This window comes from Palaemon carinicauda, chromosome 42, assembly GCF_036898095.1.
Source record: "Palaemon carinicauda isolate YSFRI2023 chromosome 42, ASM3689809v2, whole genome shotgun sequence".
In the NCBI taxonomy this organism is placed as follows: domain Eukaryota; kingdom Metazoa; phylum Arthropoda; class Malacostraca; order Decapoda; family Palaemonidae; genus Palaemon; species Palaemon carinicauda.
In genome coordinates, this window is record NC_090766.1 from 54,290,702 (window position 1) to 54,304,965 (window position 14,264).

A 14,264-nucleotide genomic window follows, 5' to 3' on the forward strand; every position below is an offset into this window, starting at 1 on the left:
GAAATTTCTTCTAATCCCTGTAACTAGGGTTAGAAAGAATTACAATCTCTTTAATCCTTTAGTGCTGCAAAAGAAGTTGGAGGAACCATAAACTTATCCTGTGTTCTAGAGGAAATGTGACTGTGTGGAGTGTGAAAATTGATGTGTTATTAATACGAAATGCAAGTTATGTTAGGAATAGTGCAAGAGACCCAATTGAAGAATCATTCTTTTTATAGGGAAAATTTATGAAAAATAATGGCAATTAGGTTGATATAAAAAGATGAAATGATAGATTAATGGTTGTGAAGTTTTCAGGAGTTGGAGTAAATTGTTCTGACTTTGTTAGACTTGATTGTGATGTACAGTATTTGATAAAAAAAAGGAACTATTTAGTATAGAAATTAAAGAGATGTTCATTGGTTGGAAATATTATGAGAGGAATGGTGGAATGGGGAAGTGAATGTGACATTTGCATTTCAAGTTATTTATTAATTCTATGAAAGCCCCGATATTCACGATACTTTTCTCTCGAAGCTTCGTTTAATACCAACATTTATCCCAAAAAGGTATTTTCCATTTTGTTTTCTTTCAATAAGCTTAGGCCTCTAATAAAGTTTTGAGACCATCTGACAATTAATGCCTTTGACCTCAGCTAGGGTATGCCGTAGGTACTTTATCCTTTCAGTTTTGTTGCTCTATTGTTGCTAACCGGCATTTTACCCCGGTTCAAAATGTAGTCCATTTTTTTTTTTTATTTATGGTACTAGAAATAATAAGGGGTGTCATCTCCTGGATTTGTTAGTAAATCCTGTGAAAGTGGTCTAAGGGAGTTATTGTGGGGCGATCATGATCGTCATTCTCTTTGTGTCTCAATGATAAGTTTGTGAGCTCCAAAAGTAAAAGAAAAATAGTCTCATAGCTTAGGTTTTTCAACTACCTCAGGCCTCAATATTTTGTATACAGTACTGCATCCGTCAAACCGTGAACAGTAAGATTTATAGAGGAGTGTCTTATTGCTCAACGTAAAGCAAACTGCATTGATGATCAAGTGAAAAGTAATGCTTAGTTGAGTAGGACATGGGACCTCCCTCTGCAAGATGTTTTGCTTGCTCTTCACTAAGGTTGTATTAAATCTTTATCCATTCATATTATTTGTAAGTAGCTTAGACTAATGAGTCACTTATTAAGTGACTTATTAAGTATATTTCCATATATGACTGTGTGAGAGGGCTACCACTAACTTGCAATAATGATTTATGTCTGCATACAGTATTCTAATTTTTTTTGGTTAAACTAATGTACTTTACAATAGAGATAATATTCCGAAGTGGGAAATAAAACAAGTTTAAAGTATAGATTTAAAATGTTTATGAAGAGCAATTGTAAGGGACATGGCATTGCGCTTTTTCACTCCTAGAGACCAACCATATATATATTTGAGCAGTCTGCCCAAGTTATGACGAGGGAAGTCTAGGCAATGACTGCTGATGACTCAGCTGGTAGAAGCTAAGCTCATTTAAATCCCCATCCCTAGCTCTCGAGAATTGCAAGTGTGCGGACACTAGTAAAAACTACATTGCAGTGCTTTTATGTTTAGATTGAAATTCAGGTAAACTGAATGCAAGTCAGACACATTCCCACTAGGCTAAGTAGAGGAAGATCACAGGGGTTAGAGAAGCAGTACAGAAAATAAACAAAGCTATGAAATAGTGGGGGAAAGGACACTGAAAGGAATCCTGGAAAGTTATACAGTGTGTATCTCACTGCATAGTTCTGGTGAAGATAGTTTCAAATAATTTTTTTTTTTTTTTTGCTCATATTTATGCCCAAAATTAGTTTGATCTGCACTCGTAGTTGGTAGAAGTCTTGTTATGAATTTGATTATGGTAGTGGTGCTTTGAGTGTGACCTTCATGACTGCAGTATTATCATTTTAGGGATATATTTTTTGCATGGTTGCTTGGAACATGCTTTGCGCTTTGCATTAGGTTTTAGTGAACCTCTTATTTAAAGCATGTAATTTGTTCAAGGAAAAACGTCAAATATAAGTTAGTTTAGGATATTTATGTCAGATGTAAAGTTTTTAATCTAGTCCTGAATAACTTTTAAAAACTATGAATCCCTGGTGAAGGGTGAAAGTTTGTACAAACATGTACTTAATTTCATACTCCCACTTTTTGATAATTCTCAACTACCATATACTGTACTGTGTTTGTCTGGAGTAGAGAAAATGTCAGGTTTTTGTTCATTTTAAGATTTGCCGTTTGTTATTTCTGAATGTATAACATTTGCATATATGCTGGTGGATAAGATTCGAAGTCCTATCCGGATATCTTGATCAACAAAGCTATTTTGTTATGTCCTTGTACATTTATTACTAGTGATTCCAAAGTTGGTTTTGTAGGGTTAATATATTACAGGATGCTTTGCATGCAAACTCATTGTTCAAAACTGTTTACAGGATTTAAAGCAATTAAGTACAGTAACAATGTAACTTTTTTCTAACTATTGTACCGCCGTACTTAAAAGTATAGTTGTGGAGAAAGTGTTATTCCTATGAATAAACCCCATGTAGAAAAAGCAAATAGTGTATTTTATAAAATATTCGTACAAGGCAAAATTAAAGACAAAACTTCTTGAAATTAAGGGAAAATAGTTCTATGATGGACAGAACAGGCTTTACTTTAGTGTTTTGTGTAGGCTGCTATTGCTCGTTCAACTCGCTAGCTTGGCCTGCATTATGTTTGTGTCAAGGGAGCTCAATCTGTGTGATATGGGGACATTAAACAACATTTATTTTGGTAATGTTTTTACAAGAATGTGCTATACACTGGAGAATACACTAACTCGGTTCTATTTCCACTAATTAGAGATTCCTCTATAACATTACTGTAAGATTAATTTTGAAAATCTTATATGATTGTAGAGCTATTATTTGATGTTGAGCACTTATCTGATGTGCATTTATATTTGACTGGAGGCATTCTGTTACATAATAGTATATGGTTTGAACTTCCATTTCTGAGTGCTTTGAAATTTTTGATTTAGTGAGACCTTCTGGGCATGATTATGGTGATGCTAGTTCACAATGATCAGTTGGGTATTTGTTACAGAAAATCTACGATATGCATCTTGGATAATTACTCCTTTTGTCGGAAGTTCTTTATCACTCCCTGGTAGCAGTTTGTTTATATGTTGTATTTGAACAAGTTTTTCAAGTAGTGTTGTAACATTTTGCCTTTACTAAAGTATGGTTTGTAAATATTGAAGTACCTTAGTTTGTTTTTCTATTCATTACCTTGGTATGAGGGTACTGTGTAATGTATTATATAAACCTCTTGTAATCACCAACAGTATGCAAGTTATACTACTCCTTGTGTAATATTATTTGCTGCTGCTTTATCCAAAGTGGCTGATGTTTTTATTATAGAGCTTTCAGAAGCATTTTATGATAACTGGCTGCTTGACAAAATGTGCCTTGCTTTGTGACAGTTGGCAGTACTGCAATTTTGTCAGAGTCTTACTTCAGGCCCTCTCGCTACGTTGCTCCATTTTACTTTTTGTTCATTGTTGTTCTCTTCTTGCTAAGCGTTCAACATTTTCAAATTAAACGTTCAACTTTTTCAGATTTATCCCTCCTATTTATGAGCATTTTCTCCAGGATAGTTGTATAGCCTACGTGTCTTGAAATGTGGTGAAGAGGATTTGGGTGGTGTTGGATTTTGGGGGGAAAATGCAAGGAATAGAAATAGATGGAGAAAGTTGATTCTAACGGCCGACCCTGCTATACAGTGGTACTTATAAGGTCAAAAGAAGAAAAGGTCCCTGCACGGTCTTCAACAATTTCTTGCTCTATTAGGCATTTAAGGAAATTGAGGATATTGTCAGTATGGCAGGAGCAACAGTGACTAGATCTTCTATTGTCATTACTATATTATTAGTTAGTTTGTACAGTATTTTGATAGGGGATGCTATTTTTGTTATTGGTAACTCATCTATGTCACCTGATATCTCATGAGGAGTTTGTTACAATATCTCGATTTTGCATGGTCTAGTCACTTTTGTTTACTGTATTGTGTCAAAGTTGAGATGTAAGAATGCAGTACACTACTGTTCTAGAATCGATCGAGAAATTTTTAAAGTTGTGGGGAATTGTAATTTTTTTTTGTAGTTCGATAGTTATTTGGAAAAAGTGATCATTGAGATGGTCATAGGTATTCATAAGCTTATTGTATTGGTGTCCTAGTTACTTGCACGATTTAGTCCTTTGTTGTAAAGATTGTCTCTAGATTTTTTTTAAAGAAACCTTTTTTTATAGGCAACCTTGTGCCTTCCAATTTTTGAGTGTCGTAACGATACCCAATTTTTCACTAGACATTTTTACATTTTGTGTCGTAGTAACATATAAACACTGAAACCATTGATGGTGGTGATGATGTTCACGAGGCCAGTAGGATTTAAATGTGAGATGAACATAGATATATAGGTTTCCAGTAAACTTAAAATGTAGTTTGGTGGTCCTATTTACATTACCCTTCTTTTGGTCCCCACTGAGTGCCCTCCCATGGACCTGCCAGTTGTACCAGAGGTATGTTGCAGTGTTCATCTGTTCTGAAGGTGATGTGCGTAGGGTATGGAAATAATTTTTAAAGATCTGTTGAGTATGCCATATACAGTACAGTAGTAGGCATTTATGGTAAATACTTATTTTGTTATTTGGATGAGGTAATGTAAGCCAGTTTATTTAGGCATGGGAATATCTCCCTTTTTTATACTTTTTAGAAAATATTTTTTGAGCCAAGTTTTCCTTTAGGTATTGAGTCTGATTTTGGCCAATGTATATCCTTCTGCTTTTATTAGGAATATTTTTTTGATGCATTGTTTGCTACTGGCGAACAATGTTGCTTCTTTAAATTGCATGAAGGTACAAGATTTTTTTCAAATTTTATTTTGGTGCTGTTAACCCTTGTTGTAAGTAACAGTACACAGTACAGTAGTTTATGCTTTGATCTTGTCATTATTTTTTCCAGTTGATATTGTCTGAGAATGACAGCAGTTTATGCTTTGATTTACTTTTTTACAAGTTTATTGTTGTCTGAGAATAACTGTGCTAATTTGCCAATCATAAAATATGATGAAATAAAATTTTAATAATTATTGTATTCACCTGATGTTCATGGTACTTCTATCTTGAACCTTGGTAAATGCTGACGTCAACCCTAAAACTAGAGAGATTTCAGTTTTTCCCTGTAATAGGCTTACATCTATAGTGAAGCATTTAATTAGTTTAGTAATTGATGGTTATTAATTATCTTGGCCTGGGGGTACTCTTTAGTTCCTTTGTCTTTTTAATCTGTCAAAACTAGAGAATGAGATCATGTTTATAGATATTAGGCGAGTATAACGAGTCACATTCCTTGCAATGTTTATTCAAATCACAATTTATTTTTCATTGCATGTGATACAAAGAGAATGAAGATCATGATCTTCCGGCAAAAAATCCTTTGAATAACTCACAGGAATTCATAATAATTCCAGAAGAGGATAAATAACTTGCCACCAAAATAAAATCTCAATCTGAACAACGCAAATGCAACGAGAGCTGAAAAAAACAAAGGAACTATGCCATACCTACCCAGAGATAACGTTACTATCAACAACCAGATTAATTCGATACTTCTCTTGATGCTTATTGCAAGGAAAGCAAACAGGAAATTCTTTATCTCAGCGTAGACGTCGTCATTTAACTAGCTTGAGAGCAAAGTACCAAGTGTGTCAGTGGAGTTTCATAGAAATTATTAGTGCCAGAGAGTAGGAATAAGTTTGAGATTGAAGGAAATTACTTTTTTGAAAGTGGATTGAGGATTGCTTGTAGGGACTGCTACACTAGTGTATTTTGAAGTATAGCTGTTGAATTGATGATCAGTTTCTCTGGATAAATGGCAGTCAACTTGAAAGAGGCACTGTACTGTATAAGATTATATAGGTTCATTTTACGTTGCTGTAGTAAAAGTAAAATGATGTGGGAAATTAACATTTTGGAGTTTGAAAGTTTTATTTGTATTATAGAAGATTGATGTATAAAAGTCTCATTATACAGTATTGTAGATTTAGGGTTCTATTTTGTAATTGATTACATTTGAAATTTTTCAGTTCATACTGAACACAATAAAGTATTTTAAAACCTGCCTTTTGTTGACAAGTTTTGGAAGAAATTGTATGTGGTTAGTTAATACTTATTACTTCACAAACATTTTTTCGGACATAGCCTATAGATAGTATTCTTCAGTTATAAACGTGAGCCATGTTCTCAGTTCTCTAATAGATTATAGTTCTTATTTCTTGTAGGTTGGTTTCCAAGTTGCATTAAAACTTTTTACTAGGCAGTGATGTGCCTTGGTATTTCATGCTTGGTTAATCTCAGTTGGTTTAGAATGGTTGATAGATGACTGCGCCAGGTCGAGTATGTGTATTTCGATCAGGAGGTAGCATGTATTCATCAGACTTTAAGATTACATTTTAGATATATTTTATCATTGATGAATGTGTTATCCATTGATGAAAACAAGGAAGAGTAGCCAGAAAGTGTGACTTTAATGGTTAAAGGGAGGGTTTGAGAAGAGTATACTGTGCAGGACACTTTCTGAGGGTGTTGGAAATCTTCCCAGAGAAGGAGCCACTCTGAAGACTAGAGGGGTTCATAAACAATTTAGGTTCAGTAAATGTCTTTGAAGTAGGAGCTGCAGAATTCTTTCTTCTCATTATCACCCTCTTGGATAGGAGTTGCAGATATCAAAGAGGGTGGCCGTTCTTATTTTTCATCCATTCTTGAACCTTGGTAAATGTTGAAGCGTGTCTTAGCCGGAAGGCACTTTTGAAAATTAACGCAAGTTGAAAGGCAATATCCAATGAGAACTTCAGAAATGTATAGGAGAATTTAACATGAAATTGAGGTATGGGACTAACATAGTACAAAGGAGATGAAGGTAGTTTCAGAGGAAAACCTTAAGAATAGAGATGTTCTGTTACATTCAAGAATTAATTTCCATGTTTAAAGAAAATAAATTTTGGGAAGAATAAGGGAATCAAAACTGAAAAAAATTGGGAAGAAAGAAAATAGAATAAGGTTAGTCAATAATTAAATTAAAACTGACAAAATTTTTGGGGCATAAAGAAAGAAAATGGTAAAGTATGACAAGGGTTTAGTTTGGAAGTTGAACGGTTAACGTCGGCAGTGTGTTAAAGTTTTTCGTCACACTCCTAACTACAGTATAGTGCAAAGGAGTTGGGGCACATAGAATGTTACAGTTGAGGGCATACAGTACTGTATTCCTTTGCCTAGCTTTTGAATCGCTACCTCAAAACTTGTATTTTATCTGGCCTGCCCTATAAACATGGAAAATACCCTATACGGTAAAGACACTTGAGACTAAAAAAAATGTTTTGTGTTTTTTATTAACTTGGAATTAGTTGATTTTTTTTTTGTGAAGAGATCATAACGTCTACTATAATAATAATAAAAAAAGTTATATGACTAAAGCTAGCAAAATTTCTTTACTGTTTACATATTCAATTGTTAATTTCCCTCCCAGACTTCATAGAATAGAATACTTTTCCTACATATTCCTCAAATTCAAGGTTAGGGAAATTTTCTATTTTTTTATGGTTTATTTTTTTATAAATAGTAGCATATTAATAGTTTCTTTTCACATTAGTTGCAGCAATTTAATTCTGTCGGGGTTAGGATAGCATGGGTTAAGGAGCCTCTCGTCCAGCCTAGATTCGCTTGGATAGGGGTAGCAGGAGAGTCATTACCTCCAGGATTTTTATTTTTTTTTTTAGATTTTCTAACAGCATTGGTTTCCTGCAGTAATTTTAGATTTTGTATATTATTTTGTTTCAACTCCTTTGGTTCTTAAGCTTTGCCATTTTAGTGAAAAGTGTGAATTGTTTTCCAGAATCTTATTAGATATGACTAGGATTTGATTTAGATTTAAGGTGTTTTGGGTTTATCCTTCTTTCCTATTTTGACTAATAATCTAGATAGCCAGCAGCTAATGAATAGTAAGGATGGGAATTTTAAACTAATGATTTTATTTTGTTTTGCCACTAATAGTTACAGAATTTTGCTTGTCGCTAGTTACTGTAAATTATTATTATTATTATTATTATTCTTATTATTATTACTTGCTAGCTACAACCCTAGTTTGAAAAGAAAAGGGAATTTAATTGTTTATTAGTTTATTACAATACAGTACTGCATATATTTTACGTAGGGGTCTATCGCAAGTGGTGTGAGACCTTATTAAACATACCAGGCAAATATGAAGCTAAATTACAATTTTGGCCTTGATAGCTTTCCAATTTGTTCTAGGATACTATTGACTATCTTTGGGGGTTTATCAGTTATTGGTAAATAGAATGAATAACAGACCTAAGAGACTAGGAATAAAATTTTGATCCTAAAATTGCTCGGAAAGTGTATAATATGTGACGAAAATAACCTACTGTTTATTACTTGATAATCGTATGTGTTATTTTCAAACTGGTGTGTAGTACATTAGTGTATATATGAATCCATTAAGAGCTTTAGAGAGTAGCTATTTATAGGTAAGTTTGAAATAGAAAATGTTGAATTGTTAGCTTGAAGTTCCTATCACTTAGTATCATAAGTTACTACCTCTTAACCTCTTGCTTTCATGAATGAAAATGAGGCAATTTACAGTAATGAAATGTAACTGTAGTACTGTACTGCTCGCTCCATTTGTGACAGACCACAATAGTGATGGGAGCAGTCACATAAGTACAGTACAAGTTTATTCCCCGGGTAGTAAATAAATGTCATTAAACATTTTAGATTTTTTACAAGTAGTGGCAGTATTGTGTTAGTTATCTCATACATGCATACACTTGTAAATACAAAAACAGAATTTTAATGATTAAATTTATTTCAATAATCCCCTGATGTTCATATTGCTCCTTGTCCAGAATCTCGATTTATCGACATATACCCCTAAAGTAAAAAAAAAATTATAATTTTCTTCCCGTTCAATAGACACATCTCTGTAGTGAAATACACTAGCGGTTATTGTCAGAAGCGAAACGCCAGGGGGACTATGTTATTTCAGTCTTGTAGTAGAAACTGTTCTCTATCCTCTTGAGATCACAAATCAGTGAGGAGGAGGAGGGTGTGCACGTATATAAACATATGTATAACAAATTTCATATTTATTTGAATCTCTCCTGATGTTCAAATTGCTGACATCCACACACTGATGGAGGTGGGATGCCAGTGAAGGAAAGATACATATCTTTTATAGAATCAACATAATACAGTATGAAAGAATTTTAATTCTAGACTCAGTTGATCTAGATTAATGGTAACAAACCATCTCAAAATAGTTTGGTATAATGGACTCCACATTGTTTTTCTAAAGATATTTGAAATATGAGACTCGGGATGTTCTCCAAGTTATATTTTAATTACACAACTACTGGTATATAACCCTAACACCTTGTAACAAAACTAGAATTTTGCTCAAATAAGAAAATTATAAATTAACTGAACTCAAAACAGTTAATAGACCACATTACTTTAGTCACTATAGGACCTAGAACTCGGCAGTCTCGATAAGTAAATGAAGAGTCTTCAAAATGTTTAGCCATCACCAACTTGTTACATCATAGACCTGCCGTTAAAAGTTTTAACCTTAAAAGCTTTTTGCAAAAATTAAAAGGTGTTGGAGTACTCCTGTTCTCCTGAGCCTCAATTTCCAAGGCTTTAATATGATTTGGATCTAATACTTTGAGTTTGTAAGCAAACTTTTAACTAGAAAGGACAAGGCATTTTTGGGAGGACAATTTGGCACCCTGATCCCTTTGAAAAATTAGGGATTTTATCTCTGATGTCCATAGTTTTTTTGAAAGATAGTGAATGCCTCTTGAAAAGTCAGGTTAAGGTTAGCAACCGGACCCAATAACACTCTAGCAGTAGAATCTCAATGGGTGACTGGTGCCTTGGCCAACCTACTACCTAGATGCAATTGAAAGACTGATGTAACAATGTCCTTGGCACATTGCTTCTTGTCATCAACCTGGTGTGTGTCATTACTTTTACGAGAGGCATGTGTGTATTGAAAGGAAATAAAATCAGAATTTTTTATGGGTAAACGTTGATAAACTGAGCTTCTGGAGGTTCGTAGGAATAATAAACTTATAAACTTAGATTTCCGTGTTAATTTTTCATAACCAACTAACTATACAGTATACCTATCAAATTTTTGCCTAGAAAGCTTAGGAGTTTATTGTAGGAAGTCCCATCAAAGTGCAGCTACACAGCAACAGAGAGCGCATATATTACGTTGCTAATAGGTAATGTAAATATTTCGCATAGTGACGAAGTTACCCGAATGATAAACTGTTCTCGGAAGCATGTTGCCTGTCTTGTGGTAGACCCTCATGTTTCTCCTTATTTCTCTTTGTTATTATATTGCATTGCCATGTTTGATATGGCTTGATTTATTACCCTGTTTTATAGGAAATATGTTAAGTTGAACTTATCCTGAAGAGCAAGACTTAAGTTGATCCTTTACATATTTTTATTAGTAATATCTAGTATTGTGTTAAGGGTTTGGTTATTTTTTTTTCTTACCGTTGTATAGTTAGATTCAGTAGTCTGTTAGCACTAAATCAATAAAGGGTTTTACTTTGAGATAAAGTTGGTTTCAGATCTTATGTGCTGGCAGATTTCTGAATTGGCTCGAGTGTATCCTTAAATTTGCATACTGTACTGTAAAAAACACACACATGGAAGTGTGTTCTTGTGCTTATATGGTTGACCTATTTTTATCTGCATGCAGGAAGCATCAACTGGATATTTATTTTAATTCTATATTTTTCTTTCAGCTTTAGCCTCCATAGCATTCGTGACAGTTAAATAAAATGAATATCAAACTTAGTCAGATATATCTAGCAATTGCCAAATTTGGTTTTCTCTACCTAGTGTATAAATAAGATGCAACCAAAGATATTTGTAATCCTTCCTTTAAATTGATCTTACACTGTAGTTCAATTTCTTAATACCATTTTATTGTGATATTTATTCCTTCAAAATAAGTTTGGAGGAGGAAAAGAAAAACATATTTAGCACTGGGATGTATTAACTTGTTTGGTGAGCTTTAATAATGGTAAAAGTTTCTTATCCAGTGTTACCGTAACTCGAAATTCCTTCTTATCTTCAACTTTTAAAGAAAATATCTATTTGACATTCCTTTTTATATAGCAGTGTAACTTTCTTACCTTGAGAAACTTTTATTAATAACAGCAGTAGTAAAATTGGTAATGATGAAAAGAGTGAGAGAAAGTGTGTGTGTGTGTGTGTGTCTTTCTGTTTGTTAAACTAACAATAATTATGTAAGAAATGTTGCAGAATACTTACATTCCCTATTTGGCAAGTTGTTATACTTGACACTTCAAACACTGAAGTTCATGCATACTTCAAGGTACACGCACACAATTCTACTGATATTTACATTGTACTGAGATGCAGTACTTCAACTTAATAATATAGAAAATGGGGATTGAATCAATAAGCTTCAACTTCTGTTAGTAACATAAACTATAGTACTGATCTGAGAAGAATAAAAATGACACAGTACATGTGGTTAAAGTGATTTAATCACTCGTCTTGCCTAAGTGGAAATGAAACAGTCATGTATACCAGAGGTGCTTTTGTGTATGGATTAGATCATTTGAAATTTGTATTTACTGTCATCTTGAGGAAAATGTTTTGTATATTTGTGATAAGGAATTATTAAAGTTGGAATTTATGGGGTGGTGTTATAGTCAGCTAAATTTCATGACCCTTGTGAAAAGAAATGCTTTAAACTTTAGATATTTAACTGAAAAAAAAGTATATTGTAATAAAAACAGCAATTAAAAATTAAGAAGGAAGCCTTTCTAAAATAACTGTAGACTTGAACCAGCAGACCTTCAATGTGACTTCATTGGTACTGTAACTTTGCGATTTGTGAAACTATTTGTCCGGAAAAATGAAAGATTTGATACTAACTTAATATATAATTCTATATCTTGAATATGGTATTTTAAGGGGTTAATCTTTGAAGGCATCATTATTTAATTTGAGCAGCTACAGTTACTAATCACTGGTTGCACCTATTCTCTATGCAATAAAGAGAGATGGAGTTTTATTTTTCATTGTTCTTCAAGGTAAATAGAACATTCAGAGTCCAGAGTCATTACCATATTCTTATTTTTTATAATATATGATATACAAATGCATAACCTATAAATATACGCATTGTTGCATGAGTAAAGTTATATATGCATAAAAAAGTATTCATGTACAGTATGTATACTGTATTCATGATTAAATTAGGCATATGGTGTGTAAATGTTTATGCAGTATTTCGTGAATATATTGTACAGTATGCATATGTTTTTGTCTGTAAGTCGAGGATTTCTCAAAATGTGGCGATTTGGATGTGACCCGTAAGGATGGTTTCGTCTGTTGGTACATAAATTTTAAATTTGTCCAAATTATTTAGTTAAGCTTTGCTGATGCATGGATTTAGTAGTTCTTTTTTTTATTTTTGGAAATACAGAACTGTTAAATTTCTACATTTTCTAATTTCCTGGATGTTCCAGGATCAGCGTACTTCCCGGCACAGTGAGGGTGAGCACAGTCCTGATGACACCTTCTCTATCAACTCCTCCACCACCCTATGTAAGTACTGCGAGCGATCTTTCTTAATTTTGACTCGAAATCTGTATTGAGCATTTTCTGAAGTTACTTGGAAGGCTTAAGCATTTACCACAATATGTAAAAGGCTGGAATATTAATTATATTGCTTAAAAGTTGAAGTAGGCCTAGAACAGCTTTGTAAAGAGATTAGTTTTATTTTGCTATATGTATGGCTTTCAAATAGTTTTAATTTTTTGCTCTGCTGTAGCGTTAGTGAGAATTCGTGTGCGTGCGCTTCATTAGTTTTTAGGTTTCGGTTGTTTTTGATATACAAATAAAGGGTTATGATATACTGATCAAAAGCAGGCTGATGAAATTGAAGCTTTCAGTAAGTTATATAATTTTAAATATTTGATATTCTTTTTTGAACGATCACCTATGTATCAGATGTTCAGGACTGGATTAGAACTGTACTGAACTGGTTGAAAATTTGACAGTTGACAACTTTGTTACAAAAGTCAACTAGTCTTAAGTTTAAATTTTAGTACTGTAATATGTAGCATTGAATAGGTTGAGTGAGATAATCTCATTTTTTATTCCATTTTTATCTTGCTTTTCAGTATGGAGTTGATTTTATTGCATAAACCACAGTACAGTTATTAAATTTCTTTTCTTTAATTTTCCTCAAATAATTGACGATTCAGTCAATAGTACCCTCACTTGGTCAATATTATGGTAATCAATAAACTAAGCGATTTGGAAATAAAGTTTTCATCTGGTGTGAATGGTGAAAAAAGTCATGTTTTTTGTGATTTTGCTATAAAAATCATTTATATAGGAATTTTAATTTAAAAAAAAAAAGTGCCGTTTTCTAGATTTTATGACTTGAGAATGTTAATGAAAATTACTTAGGTTACTAAAGTAGTTCATATATAGGGATGCACGCACACAGTTATTAGATAATTTAGAAGGAAATAAAGATATAGCATCATCTCTCTTATCTTTTAATTTACGAAAATTCGTTTGATGAATCTCCCCAAGCATCATTTCCATATGAGCTTTGTAAGTATATTACTGATTCAGCAATTTTTCTACATGTCTACAGTACATGTCCTTATGTGTCAATGTAGGATTTATTGAGAGTATATACTGTACTATGAATGAAAGTGCATGCACTAAATGTTTTATATTATCCTGTTGATGGTAGTCTTGCCATAATGTATCCATAACATTAAATACTGGTTGACTGTCTGAGTGTGTGTTTGAAAAATTTCTGCCCTTATGACTTCTTGAAATTGAAGTGAACTGTAAGGTGTTAGTGCTGAAAAGTATGTAAGTGTCTTTTCTTTATGTAACTTTTAAAATGTTTAAAGGGTTATCCATGGGAAAATCCACATCATTTCAGCACATGTCTGCCCTTTGTATACACACCTTTTCTCTCAAATATATTTGTGCCCTGTTGAATACCCTTCTTATTCATCAGCTGAAAGACGAGCTATGAGTTGATTTTAAAGTATTTCCACATTTTTCTTCAGTATGGAATTCATGTTCCCGTTTGAAAAGGATGTTGTTGATGATTC

General features: G+C 33.1%; 1 protein-coding gene across 1 annotated transcript in view; it reads left to right on the plus strand.

Moving 5' to 3' along the window:
- Positions 1-14,264, plus strand: part of LOC137632985 (STE20-like serine/threonine-protein kinase) — an 87,629-nt gene that overhangs the window by 32,582 nt on the left and 40,783 nt on the right. Inside the window, 1 exon segment of the mRNA XM_068365135.1 lies at positions 12,648-12,726. Within this exon segment, the coding sequence (XP_068221236.1) occupies positions 12,648-12,726 (79 nt within the window).